The sequence below is a fragment of the Notamacropus eugenii genome, chromosome 4 (assembly GCF_028372415.1).
Source record: "Notamacropus eugenii isolate mMacEug1 chromosome 4, mMacEug1.pri_v2, whole genome shotgun sequence".
Taxonomy (NCBI): Eukaryota; Metazoa; Chordata; class Mammalia; order Diprotodontia; family Macropodidae; genus Notamacropus; species Notamacropus eugenii.
This window is the reverse complement of record NC_092875.1, coordinates 168,722,940-168,737,855: the sequence shown is the minus strand read 5'-3', so window position 1 is coordinate 168,737,855 and position 14,916 is coordinate 168,722,940. Positions and strand designations below refer to the sequence as shown.

Genomic DNA, 14,916 nt, shown 5'->3' with positions numbered 1-14,916 from the left:
AAGATCGTCTGGCTCTAAATTCGCTATTTTACATTTCTAAAGTACTATGGTGTTCCATACCTTCCTCTCCCTATCCCCCACCCCCGGGACCTTTAACATCTGCCAGCCAGTCTCTCCACCCTTGCAGAGAAAAGAGTCGACCCTCTGCCCACCACATCATGCCCTTCAATGATCAGGGGTTCTCTAACTCGCTTTACCTGGCTGTGACCCGGGGGTCGAACTTGGCCCGGTATCTGGCCACCTGCATTTTCTGAGCCACCTCTGCTGCAGTTTGGCGGGTTCCCCGATGCCCCTTGTATCCAGCCTCCCCCTGCCCAGTCTGCAATAGACCACAACTTCCTCTCCCCATTCCTCTTCCCCAGCTCGGGTGAAAAGAAGACTCCGACAGCTCCGGGACCACTTTGCTACTGGACCCACAACCCATAGTCTGTCTGCAGGGGCAGAGCCCCTCCAGGAGCAGCAAATGAGTAGAGGACAGAAGGGGCTGACACTTCTGAGGTTTCCCAGGGAAACCACCCATTTATCTATTTAGCGGACCAAATCCTTTTCTCTCCCCTTACATAGTTAGGAGAGGGGGAGGGCACAGGAGGAAGATCTCTGTCACTGTCCCAGGTCCAAAAAGTGATGGTTAGTTGCCACCCCCTGCTCCCCGGGGTGCCCCCACCCCGACTGAATTAGGTGGAACACACACACATCCGCCTCAGCAACTTCTTTTCCCGGATGAGCGCAAGGACAGGGACAACTTTAGCACCTGCCAGTTCAGGATTTTGTTTCAAAAAGACATTTAGTCCCCAATATTTCTCATTTGTAGATGCTTACAGAAACATTACCCCTGTTATTGGGAGTTGCTAACACGACTGGGTAGACTAAGAATTGGGATAATCTGAATTGGAATCCGTTATTAGAGCTAGCTACTAGCAAGTTTAATTCGTCTTAAAAAAAAAAAAAAGGAGGGGGGGCACCTTAAGGTCTCTTCCAATTGTGGTATTTTATGATCTCAAAGAACAGGGGTAAGAGAACCACCCCTCTGATAACCGAGTCATTAGGAGTTCTCTACCGCTCTCAGAGTCTAATAAAAAATGATAGTACTATAAGGTTTGCAAAGTGTTTTCATCACAACTTTGATGTAGGTAGAAAAAATATAATTATTGTGTAATCTTTTTACAGATTAAGATATTGAGGTTCCAGAGAAATTAAAAGCCCATAGGCACACAGCTAATAAAGAGTGGAAGTGGGATTTGAACCTAGGTAAAATGAGGAAAAGTAGTCAGCAGGCAATCATGTCCCCTTCACAGAGACTTTGGTCATTTTTTTGCATCTGTGTTTGTTGCATTTGTAGTATACTGGATAGAGCATTTTACTTTGAGTCAGGATGGCCGGGGTTTGAATCCTGCTTCACACACTTCATAGCTTTGTTATCCATAACTTTAGGGAACTCATTTAATATCTCCCAGGGGTGGGAAACCTGCGACTTTGTTTTCTTTATCTGTAAAATGGGGATAGTATTAGGACTTACATGTCTCAAATGAAATGCTGTATATAAAATACTTTGTAAAATTAAAGTGCTTGTTATTAGTTAATGACCATTGCATTTGGCTTGAAAAAATAGCATTGTGACTAATTATCATGACTATACTTTGTAGGATGAGAAAATCCACTTGCTCCTCTTCATTAGAGAAGTAGGGGGCTCTGGCTGTGGAACACTGAATATACTGTCACTCAACTAATGCTTCCATTGGTTTTACAGAACAGACTTTTCTCATTTTTCCCTCTTCTTTTTTATTCTTTGTTACAAGTAATGGCTCCCTGGATAGGGGAAGAGGAAGGAATATGTTTGAAAATGAAGGTAATTTAAAAATAAAAGATACCAACAAAAAAGAAATGATAGATAAGAAACTAACGAGTAACCAAGACACTAAAACTATGGCTAAGTGAATCCTTAGGCAAAGTTCTACTCATTTCTCAGTTCTTAAGAGAATTTTCAGATGGTTTTAAAAATCAAGGAACCTCAGAATATGATTTAGAATAAATTGAGGTTTGACTTGAGTCTGAAAGCTATTTTTTCTCCTAAGGCTTCTTTTGAATTATAGGGACAACCATTTATGTAACTTAAGATACATTCAAACTTAAGAAACCATTTGGAGACTTTTATGCTATTAATAAAAGGCACTACTTTCATTCATTGTAATCATAGTTCACATTTATACAGCTCTTTAAGGTTTTGTAAAGTGCTTTTCTCACAATAGTCATATACCCTGGAAGGGTAATTATTCCCATTATATAGATAGGTAAACAGATTAAGAGAACATTAAATAACTTTCCCATCCTCACACAGCTAGTAAGTGTCAGAGTCAAGATTTGAATTCATATATCCTACCTCCAAGTCAAGGGCTTTTAATGATATAGTCTTCATCAAGAGGAGACTAGATGACACAGAGGATGGAGCACTGGAACTGGAGTCAGGATAGACTGAGAGATAAAAATCTGCCCTCAGATATTTACCCTGGGAAAGTCATTTAATCTCTGTCTGCCTCAGTTTCCTCATCAGCAAAATGGGGATTGTAATATCTACCTCTGTGTTGCAAAGATCAAGTGAGATAATATTTGTAAAGCACTTAGCAAACTTGAAATCACTATATAAATGCTAGCTATTATAAAAAATCATTTATTAGTGATAGGCACTTCTGTGGGCATAAATAACACCACACAAAAAAAGAAGTAACTTTTCTAAGAGTTGCTGGCATAAGAGATAAAAAATTGGATGGCAGAACCAAAAAGCATCTACGCAACTAAGAAACTACTGAGCAATCAAGCGAATTCAATAAGCAAGGAGAGAAAATATTAATTTCCTGCATAAACAAAGGGTGGGTGGGGTGTAAAAATCTGCCAAGAGAGTGAATGTTCATCATGCAGTAATCAGCAGGACTCTTCAAACAGAATGAATTAAATCAGATATTGGCATCTTTTTAAAAGACTGTCAAAAAGAAAATTAAGGATACATCCCAGAATCACTGAATCTGCTGATTTGGCTTCCTGGGAGCCTCGGTACAAAGTCAGCCCAGGAGGATTCAGTACTTTTTCTCCTTAGACTAGTTTACCACCATGACCAACAGAAAGGCAAGGAAGGTGCATTCTGCTGAGTCAGTGCTTTGCCTTTGTTAGTATCTTTCCATGCTATGGCTAGGTAGATCTCTTTGGAGAGGAGGGGGAGGAAGAGGGACCAAGGGAAGGGGGGAAAGAGAAAAGGGAAGGAGAAGATGAAAGGAAGCATTTTGCTTGCAGAATTCCCATCTTCTCTTTCTGGCTCTCTTGGCAGGATTGAAATATACAGCTAGCTTCCATCTTGTGGTGAGAAGCATCCTTAGACTTGCCAAGTATTTGAGGTATAGAGCTGCAAGTAAATGCACTGGACTGATAGCTAGTCAAGAGAAAGAACTGAAAATAGGGGATAAATTGGTGGGGGTGGGGTTGCTAGTGAAATATCATGGGGGAGGGTCCTTGGCTGTTCCTAGATGGAAATTACAAGAGTCTGAACTTCCAGAATTTTGATCTGTCTGAGTTAGGGGAGAGGTGAAGGGAAAGGAAAGTTTGACGTAAAAACCTGATGGTTTATAGACTACAGGGGTTCATGCTATGAGTGTTGATAATAAACTGCTTTGATTGGTGGTGCTGTAGACCCATATTGTAAGTGACAACTGTACTTCCCAGTAATCCATGCAGCTGAGATGGGTCTACACTATTATTCTGAATTATGTTTAAACTGTTATATCTTCTAAGCAACCTTTAATGAAGCAATGGTAAAGAATGAGTGGGGAGTTTTTTCTCTTTTTTTTTTGAGATGTAATTTTTTTCTCAGTTACATGTAAACAAAATTTTCAACATTCATTTTAAAAAATTTGACTTCCAAATTCTTTCCCTCCCTGAGAAGGCATGTTTTTTCTAAGCAGAATAATGAAAGTCAAGTTTAGTACAGTTTCTGTCAGATAGTAGGAGTTTAATAAATATTGATTGATTGATTGAAAATCCAGATATCATCCCTAAAGTGAGCACATGGTCAATACCCACAAAGAGGTGGAACTGAGGGGGTGAATTGCGGCCAGCTATTCTGAGAGCCTAAGAGAGGCACAGGGAACTTGGCAGATATGCCAGACATTTTCAGTACCAGTAACAAGTCCAAGGTCCTAACAGCTAAATGTAACCAGGAACTGGTCCCAATATCCACTCCTTGTTATATGTTTTCCACATTTGTATCCCAATACCTAGAAAAATATACAATAAATTTCTATGGAATTGAATTGAATTAACAAACCATTCCACTTCCTTTTTTCTCCAAAGGAAATTATACAGGATCATCTCTCTCAATTCCATTTTTTCCTTCAAAGCTAAGAATGGAATTCATCTGCACTCCTATTGAATGGAACTGTAATCACCTTGAATGTGGCATTCCAATGGTTAAATCTTACTGAAAACACTAAAAAATATATACTTTCTAAAAGTCGTTCCTATGTCTTGAGATAATGAAACTCTTATACACGTAGACATTATGATACAGTATCTAGGACTTAGGATTAAAAATAAAAACAATAAATAGTTTAATGATGTCATTCATGTACTTCTTTGAATTATGTATGAATATCTGGGTACCATTCACACACATTCTACTGGTAAAGAGATTTACTTATGTATGCAGTATGTTTTATTCCAAATGGTAAATTAACTATAGAATTAAAACCAATATTTTTTACTTATCTTACCCTGAATCAATACATTTTTAGCACATACGCTATAAATAGATTGCTGTAATTGAAATATTCGAGCCAGCTGAATAAACGGAAATTGTGTCCAACACCTTGAATACTGTCATACCACCACCACCACTACCCCATGGTGCTCAGTAAATATCAATTGAATAAACTGAAGTCAACTTGCCACCCCTAAACAGAAAAATCTTCCCCATTGTTCAATGTCTACTCATTTCTCAAAACTATCAAAAGCTTTGCTTAGAGTTACTTGCTATTATCATGTTACCATTTATAACAACATGCAATTTAGCTTTCTATTGAATTATTCAATGCAGATGCTGTCCTTTTCCCTACACAACCTCCTTAATTCACTCTGGCACCCAAGCTGGGAACCAACACAGCTGAGCAAATCCTAGAATAAATATTCTGGAAACACAGACTCTGAGTCCAGAGCTTCTCTGGATCAAGTCCTTGAATTCCTTTTAAGAGACTTCCTTCTTAAAAGGTATCTTCACAATTTCCCACTCAAATTCCTAAGGGGTATCCATATATATATATATTTTTTAAACTAGTCTTCTTGGCAACAGCTAGGTGGCTCCTGGAGTCAGAAGGACCAGAGTTCAAATGCCACCTCAGATCAGACCCTTCCTAGCTGTTCAACCCTGGGCAAGTCACTTAACCCCAATACCTCCCTTGCCCCTCCCCCCAAAAAACTAGTCATCTTGATGTTCACACAAGGCATTCTATCTCCTATCCGGTAATACTAACCCTCCCTATTTCCACTTCGTAAAATCCCTAGTTTCCTTCAAAGCTCAGTTCCAGGGTCACCTTCTACATGAAGTCTTTCATGATTCCTCCTCCCTCAACCCCCATCAGTTTGGTTTTTTCTTTGGTTTTTTCTTTTTTAAGTTTTTAAATTTATTTTAAACTTAAATACAAAATAAGAAAAAGAAAACATTGCCACATAAACAGCAGAACAGAAGAGAGGATTCAATATAAAGCAATACATTTCCATTTCAAGAAAACCTATATAATAAATATTACACATTATTGTCAAAGCTGTCTCTTTTCTTTGCTTCCTTATAGGTTTTCTTTTGTTCTCTGCTGTGCACTTTTTACTTCATTTTTCCCCTTCCTCCCCCTCCCCAGAAGGCTACAATTAAGCATGAATAAACATACTCACACATACACATATGTACATATACATACATATATGTAGAGATCCATAAACATACACACAAACACTCAAATACATGAATGTATGACCATGCTATGCTTATTTCTACTTATCTGTTTCACTGTAGGTGAAGAGCATCTTCCTTCATCTTCCAATTGCCATATTTTTCTAAATCCACCAGCTCATCATTTCCTATACCACAACAATATCCCAACCCAACCACAACCTATCTCGGAAATTGTCTATGAAAGTCTTTTCCCCATTTTCTGAATTCCTTCTGTTCTTGACTACATAGGTTTTATTTATACAAGAAAATCTTAAAATAATCAAAATTATCCATTTTACACTTCAACACTGCTCCCACCTTGTAATATGGTTTAAGGTCTGATACTACTGAATCTAGTTCCTTGACATCTTTTTTCCCCTAGTTTTCTTGAAGTACCTGACCCTCTGCTCTTCCAAATGAACCCTGTTATTATTTTTTCTGACTCAGTAAGATAGCTTGTTAGTAATTTAATTGGGATGGCATTACATAAATAAATTGGGTAAAATTGTCATTTTTTAACATTGGCTTTACTTACCCAAGCACAATAAATATTACTTCAATTATTTAGATTTAATTTTATATAAAATGTGGTTTGTGTTTATACTCATATGGTTCCTTTGCTTTGGCAGGTATGCTCTCAGATTTTTTTTTATATTGTCTAGTTATTTTATATGTTCTAAAACAGTATTGATTAATATGACTGACACATAGTTTAATTTTCCTATTTTTGATTAAATCTATTTTAACTTTAATTTTGTCTGAAATCATGATTACTACCCCTGCTTTTTTACATAATAAATTCTACTCCTGTCCTTTATTTTATGTTTATGTGTATCTCTCATTTTTTTATAGCATTCCCTGAAAGCAACATATTGTTGAATTCAAATTTTTAATCTGTCAGTTTTTATTTTAAGGGGAAAAATAATTCCATCCACATTCTGTGATGGCAAGCAAAGTAGGATCTTTTGCTGTTTTTGTTTTACTATAATCAAGTGCCTCTGATTGAATCTTGCCTTTATCAACCAAGAGTCTTTTAGGAGTAAAGTATAGAAACAAAAGTTTCTTTAACTAGAAACAGTATATGCATTTGTCTTATTAATTATTTTAATGTGATTAAAGATCCTCCCCACCTATTAATAGGCTTGCCCATTAAGGAGATTTTAATTAGGAAAGATTTGTAGGAAGGCCCACACCTTTTTTTAACTTTCTAATGAGGTATCCGTTCTTAAGGGTTGTGATGCCCTCTAGCTCTAAAAAATGTATAAACACTGTGAGGGTGAGGTTTTACTTTGGGGCTTAGTTTTTAGAAGTGTTTGTTTGGCTAGATGAGACTCTAGGATGCTTCTGAGGAGCCCCCTGGCTTTGAAAACCCAGATGTTGGTGCTTCTCTCTCTGGTAGCTATGTATGTATGCAATGGTCAGACAGTTGGATCGGTCTGTTAAGTTATGATGTATGTATTACTTATGTCAGACAGTTGGGAGCCTTGTCTGTTGATCTGTTTTCTCTGTATTTTCTCTGAAGTTCAGGGTGCTGACTTTTTCCCCTTTTTCCTTTGCTGGCTCATTTTTATCTTATTTTGTTTTGCTTTAGCAGCTTATTACCATAATCACCGCTAGTCCTGTGGTGTGGGAGATCAAGCCTCTCACCTTATGTCCTTCTTAATTTCTGTACACCTTCTACTTTCAAAGCCACAGCTAGGGTCCCCCGGTGCATTTTGCTGAAAATGCTCTTGCTCCCTAAAGACCCTCCAGTGACTATAACCTTAAGTTCTCCCCTTTGCCTGGAACAGAAACCAGAGCTCAGCTCACAGCCAGCAGCATCCCCACCTGACTGCTTCTGCACTCATCAGACATGTGCCAGTGCTATCTCATCTGGGACTGAGTCTCAACAGCACAGCTGAGCCTGGCATCCCTTGTAGTCAAAGGTTTCCTCAATCTTCCATGCTCAGATTCCTGACTCCCCATATAGTATGGTTGTTGTCCTTCATTCTTGAAGAGGACCAAAATGACATCACCATGATAAAGTGAATTTCACTGTGTCCAACAGTGGCTGTTCAGACCACTATGAGCTCGGAATGCGCTACCACAGGTTGGACACAGATACTTCATGTGAATATTTGGGGTGGTTGCTCCAAATTTGTGCCTCCTACGTTTACTTTATGCTGTCTCAATTCTGCTTTGCTCAAAGAGCACAGCACCCTTTCTTATGTGGGCACACCATACTGAGCAGTCCTGTGTCAGTGTCTCCCATGTTACACAGTCAAATTCAAAGTTCTTGAGAGAGACCTTGACAGTGTCCTTGTATCGCTTCTTCTGACCACCATGTGATCCTCTGCCCCATGTGAGTTCTCCACAAAATAGCCTTCTTAGCAAGCATACATTTTGCATTTGAACAATGTGGTCAGCCCATCGGAGTTGTGCTCTCTGAAGCATAATTTGAATGCTTGGCAGTTCAACTCGAGCAAGGACTTCAGTATCTGGTATCTTATCCTGTCAAGTCATCCTCAGAATCTTCCTAAGACAGTTCAAATGGAAGCAATTCAGTTTCCTGGCATGGCACTGGTAGACTGTCCATGTTTCACAGGCATACAACAATGAGGTCAGCACAATAGCTCTGTAAAACTTCAGTTTGGTAGTCAGTCTAATACCTCTTCTCTCTCAAACTTTTCTTTGGAGCCTCCCAAACACTGAGCTAGTTCTGTCAATGCATGCATCAACTTCATTGTCAATGTGTACATCCCTGGAAAGTACACTACCAAGGTAAGTGAACTTATCCACAGCATTCAAAACTTCTCCATTTGCTGTTAAGGATGCTTCCACATATGAATGGTGTGGTGGTGGCTGACAGAGCACTTGTGTTTTCTTATTGTTAATTATTAGGCCAAAATTAGCACAGGCAGCAGAGAATTGATCCATACTTTGCTGCATCTCAGCTTCATCTGCAAACAGAAAATCATGCACCAATGCTCCCTCCACTTTGGTCTTGGCTTGTAACCTCTTCAAATTGAAGAACTTACCATCAGTACTACAATTAACCCTGATGCCCCATTCATCTTCATTGAAAGCATTTGACAGTATGGCTAAAAACATCATGATAAACAGCATGGGAGCAAGTACACAACCCTGTTTCACTCCATTGGTGATTGGGAAGGCATGAGAGCCACTATCCAGAACCTGGGCAAACATGCCATCATGAAATTGACGTACAATACTGATGAACTTCTCCGGGCAGTCAAATTTTGACATAGTTTTCCACAAGTCCTCATGACTAACAGTGTCAAAGGCCTTGGTCAGATCTACAAATGTTGTGTACAGACCTCTCTTCTGCTCCTGGCATTTCTCCTGGAGTTGTCAGACAGCAAACACCATATCGACTGTTCCTTGGCCCTTTCTGAAGCCACATTGGCTCTCAGGTATATGACCATCTTCCAGGTGAAGGATCAATCTATTAAAGAGGAACCTAGCAAGAATTTTGCCAGCAATAACCAAGAGAGAGATGCCCCCCCCCCATGAATGTTGTAGGACAATCTATTCCCTTTACCTTTATAGAGATGGATAATGGAGGCATCCTTGAACTCCTAGGGAGTAACTTTCTCTTGCCATAAAACCTGGAAAATTTCAGTCAGTTTTTGTATGAGCAATGGTCCCCCTACTTTGTAAATCTCAGCTGGAGTAGAATCAGCACCAGGTGCTTTGCCACATGAAAGGAGCCTAATGGCCCTCAAAACCTCTTCTTCAGTTGGAAGTTCACCTAAGGAGGGATTGACTTCAACCTGAGGTAAATGGTCAATGGCCTCAGCATTGACTGATGATGGTATATTGAGAACACTATGGAAGTGTTCAGCCCATCTCTAGGATCATGTCCTTGTCACTAATCAATGTGGCTCCATCAGCACTGAGTGGTTTTGGTGCCCCATAGGTTTTTAGTCCATAAATAGCTTTCAGGAAATCATAAAAGCACTTTGGATTGTTACTATCAGCATAAAACTGAATTTCATCTGCCTTCTTACTAAGTCATGAATTCTGCATCTCTCTAAGCTTTGCTTGTACTTTGCTTTTGGTGGAATTAAATGCTGCCTTCTTAGAGGTGGATGAACTATCCTGCTGGTATATCCTGTGGAGTTTTCATTTTTCATTTAGCAGCTTCTGAATTTCCTCATCATTTTCATCAAAACAGTCTTGGTGTTTGTGAGTGTTCTGACCCACATGAGCAAATGCAGTGCTGTACACCAAATCTCTGAGAGCTGCCCACTCCTTTTCTGCTCCACTGTTGCCAACTGTGTATTGGCTCAACTTTCCCTCCAAGTTAGCAACAAACTGTTCACCCTCAGTGAAGAGTTCTAATCCGTTGACATTAATTCTTCTGGTAATCATTCTGCCTTGGGGGCAGCACTTTTGATGAATGTGAATATTTAGCTTGGAAAGGATAAGTCTATAATCAGTTTAGCACTCTGCACCACACATTGCCTTTGTCACTCATATCTTGCCTGTCTCTTCTTACAATCACATACTCTATGTTTGGTGTGAGGGTGCATCCATGAAGTTTTATTGTGTTTAGGTAAATGGAAAAAAGTGATGCACAAGTCTTCAGCAGTAAATGACCACTGCTGTTGCTGTTTCCAACTCCATTCCTCCCTAGGACTCCCTGCCATGTCTGATAGTCCAAGCATACTCTAGCATTAAAGTCACCCAGAATTATAGGCTTGTCCTCTTTTGGCATACTGATGATAAGGGTCTCTAGGTCTTCATAAAATTTTTCTTTGACTTCATCAAGGTTTGTCATGGTGGGAGCATAGGCACTGATGATGGTGGCATGGCATTTTCCTGCGAGTGGCAATTGCAGTGTCATGAGCCTGTCATTCACTCCTTTTGGCAGGAATACCAGCTTGCTGATTAGTTTAGTTTTGACTGCAAAACCCACACCAGCTTCATGGTGCTCCCCTTCACTGTGCCCACTCCAGAAAAATGTGTATCCAGCTCCAACTTCAGTAAGCTCCCAACTCCCCACACTGTCCATGAAGTGAAAACTCCTGTGGCTAACACTGAGGCTACATCCCAACCCAGCTGCCCCCAGGGCTCCCTGCTTGCTGTTTTAGCAGATCTAGCCTGGAAGTGTTTAGACTTCATTTGGGCAGAACATGGGATCCTGGAATCTTTCTTCAGATCCTCTCTAGTTGTCCTGAGACAACTACCCCAACTCTTGTCTATTTTTGCCACTTTATATGCACCCTGAGACACTCACTATTTTGTCTTGTTTGTGGAAAAAATCCAAAGAGCTTGGAATTTTCTGACCTAGTCTGTCAACTTCCCAGAATCCTCTCCCTCATTACCTTCTATATACCTGTATGCATACATGTTGCTTTTCCAAATAGAAAATAAGTTCCTTGAGGGCAGTTCCTATTTCATTTTTATCTTTGAATTCCCAATAACCAACAGTATTAGGCATATATTTTTTTTTCTTACTAGATCTGAGATTTCACTGGCATAGGGAATGCCTGAGGAAGAACTTTCTCCTACCTTTCTAGTCTCCTAGATTCACAGTCTTGTTATTATCTGTGGTTTCTTACTCTCTTTCAACCCACATATCAAGTCAGTTGCCAAATCATACCATTCCTACCTCCACATCCCTGGCCTCCAACCCCTTCTCTCTAATCACATATTCACCATGTTACCTCAAGTCAAACCTTCATTACCTTGCCTAGATTATCACAGTAGCCTCCTAACTGGTCTTCTTGACTCAAGGCTCTTCTCACTCAAACATTCTACACACAGTGGTGTACTTTGGCAAAAAGCCAAAATAATTTTCCTTAAGCACAGATCTGACCATGTGATTCAACCAACTCCTGGAAACTGAAAAGAGAGGAAGAGGAGCCAGGGGATATTTAGCACAGGGATATGATTTTCCATGGATTTGAAACCAAACTATTGCCTCCCAGTCATAGACTTGAGGATGAAATATAAACTTTGTTTGGATTTTAACATCCTTTATAATCTGATCTCAATCAATCTTCCCAGTCTCATTGGACAATACTCTACCTCTCAACTCAGCTATCCCATCAAATGGAACCTCTCTCTGTTCCTCACCCATGCATTCTACTGCCTGTCTCCATGCCTTTGGACTCACCATTCCACAAACCTAGAAAGTACATCCTTCTTACTTCTGCGCACAGAGGCCCTCTCTTTCTACATGCTACTCAAGTACCATCTTCTGTATAGAATCTTTTCTGATCCTCCAACTTCTCTTCCTTCTAAACATTTAACTTTTTTGTATTCATTTTTTAAACATTTCAATAAACACCTAAGTTCCTGCTGTATGCCAGGCATTCAGCTAAGAGCTAGGGATAGAAATAATACAAAGAAAAATAGTCCCTACCCTAAAGGAGCTTATAATCTAATAGGGGAAAACAACACACAAAAGGAAGCTGCAAAAGGGAGGACACCAGAGGGACACCCAGTCCAGGACAGGATGTGGAGTCCGAATCAACCACAGCTGATGATGGAAAATGGAGAGTTGCCTGGAGAGTTCTTCTGTGAAGCACTCCATCAAGAATGGCTTTGGGAAGAATTCAAGTGATCAACTTATCTTGGATTAGGCATGATGTTCCTTGGAGTCTAAACCCAGCAGAGCTATTAATGGAATTGGAAAGTTACTATTTGTAGATATTCACTTCATTTTTTATGCTGTCCATACTGGGCGATGGACTTGTATCCCTAGCTGACTAGCACAGAATCTAACACGTAGTAGGTAGGCACTTAAATAATGATTGATCACTTTTTCTACAACTTATCCTCTTAATGAATTGTCTGGGGCTCTGAGTAATTAATTAATTTGCCCAGGCTCTCACAGAAGGTATATATGAAGGCAGAAATTGGAGCCTTCTTCTTAATTCTAAGGCCATCTATCTGCTTTTTACTTTGCTTCTGGCATAGCAGATACTTAATAAGCACTTCTTAATTTATTGGTTCATTGAAATCATACCACATCAAACACTGCCTAAAGACTGAAAGGGAAAAAATTAATTGTTGCTCTTGATATAAAAAATATTGGTGGAAAGGATGATAAGGAATGAGAGGCAACCTGACCTAATGGCTGGATGTGGAACGAAGAAAACAAAGCATTCTGCCTTTCTGATCATTAGTTTTCCCATCTGTAAAATGGGAATAACAGTCCCAGGAAGGCCTTCTCCACAAGGTTGTTACAAGGATCAGTGATAGTGATAATGTGTGTAAAGGAATTTGCAAACTTATAGAGTGACATATAGAGTGACACTACATACGAAAGGAATGTATGTTTTAAAAATATATGATCTTGCTTTCCTTCAGTCTGTTATAGGAGTTGGTCGTATCTGCTAGTAGGAATGAAGAAAAAGACTTGTAGTAATTGTGGAGTCTGTGGGGAACTCCATTTCTGACACTCCTCTGATTCTGAATTATGCCTACATTTTTTAAAGAAACAGAGAAAGAAGACAAAAAGGGAGGGCTTGTTGTAGATAAAATGAGGTATTAGCTCCATTTAGGATGATTTCCCCTTGAGCAGCTGGGAGTTTGCTTTTTCTGTCACTTCTTCTTTGGTTTGTAAGGTCTCCTGCTGAGATTAATTTTCTTTAAAGCAATCCTCCACTGAAACATCAGTTTGAAGGTGTTCATTTTATCAGCTTCTCTCTCCCCAAGGTGCAGACTGAGGATTTGCAATGAAAAGTGGCATGGGGCTTCTTCCTTTAAACTCATCTCACAAGCCATAGGACATGTTGACAGAGCATCCGGAGAGCTTCTCTGTGCTTGCCCCCCTGTAAACAAATAATAATGAACCTTGAAGTAGGACATCTGTGTGAAATGAAAATGCAGAATACTTTGTCACTTTCATCACTACCCCAGACAAGGACTATTTCAATCCAGACTGCAGTCTCTGATTCAGGCCAAGAATTGCAATAGCTCAGGAAAAAATGGTTTTTCAGAGATAATGGCAAATTGTTTTGTTTTATTTGGGTCTAACATATTTATGAAATAGGTATGCTGACTAGCTGTGTGACCCTAGGCAAGTCACTCAACCCTGACTGCTTGAAAAAAAAAATAGGGGTCAGCTAGATGATGAAGTGGATAGAGCACCAGCCCTGGAGTCAGGAGTTCAAATCCAGTCTCAGACACTTACCTACTGAGTGATCCTGAGCAAGTCACTTAACCCCTAATTCCCTCAAAAAAAAAAAAGTAAGAAAAGAAATAGCTATACCTACCTTCTATAAGGAAAATTAAAGATCCTCAAGGTACATTTTAAGTTTTAAAAGTTTTCTTTGTGATACATGCAAAAAAGGGAAATATTTATAATTAACCATCACTTAAGAAAAAGTTATATTAGCACAGTTCATAGGATCATAGATTTATACCTGGAAGGGACCATGAAGAGACCATTAAGTCCAAAACCATCATTTTATAGCTGGTTAACTGAGGCACAGAAAGCCTAAGTAAGTTGCCTGATGTCACATAATTAATGTCTAAGGCAGAATTTGAACTCAGGTCTTCCTTACTCAAGGCCCAGTGTCCTATCTGCCACAAGTTCTGATTTAGATCTTTGAAGCCATCAGCTTAAGCAACAAAATTAGCACTTCCAATGTTCTCATTCTCTGATGTTTCGTAAAATAGGCCTGAACTCAAAACCAGATCACCTGGGTTCTAATGATGGTTCTGTCACTTTAAAGTTATATAATGTTAGACAAGCTACTTTGCTTGTCTCTGATTTGTTTCCTTCTCTGTAAAATATGGAGAATGTTATTATTATGCCATAAGAAATTAACTTGAAGAGAAAACAGGTGAGCTGATGCAAACTGAAGGAAGAAGAACCAGAACAATCTATAGAATGAAAACAAAGACCAAACAATTTTGATCAATGAGATGACCATTTCTGACTTCAGAGGACCTGATGATGGATCCTACTTCCCACCTATTAGCAAACAGAT

General features: G+C 39.4%; 1 protein-coding gene across 1 annotated transcript in view; it reads right to left on the bottom strand.

The window, feature by feature from the left end:
• The window catches only part of PSKH2 (protein serine kinase H2), a 176,832-nt gene that overhangs the window by 60,119 nt on the left and 101,797 nt on the right, over positions 1-14,916 (bottom strand). The window contains exon 5 of the mRNA XM_072603651.1: positions 198-13,752. Within this exon, the coding sequence (XP_072459752.1) occupies positions 198-520 (323 nt within the window). The 5' untranslated portion in view covers positions 521-13,752. The remainder of the gene's footprint in view (positions 1-197; positions 13,753-14,916) is intronic.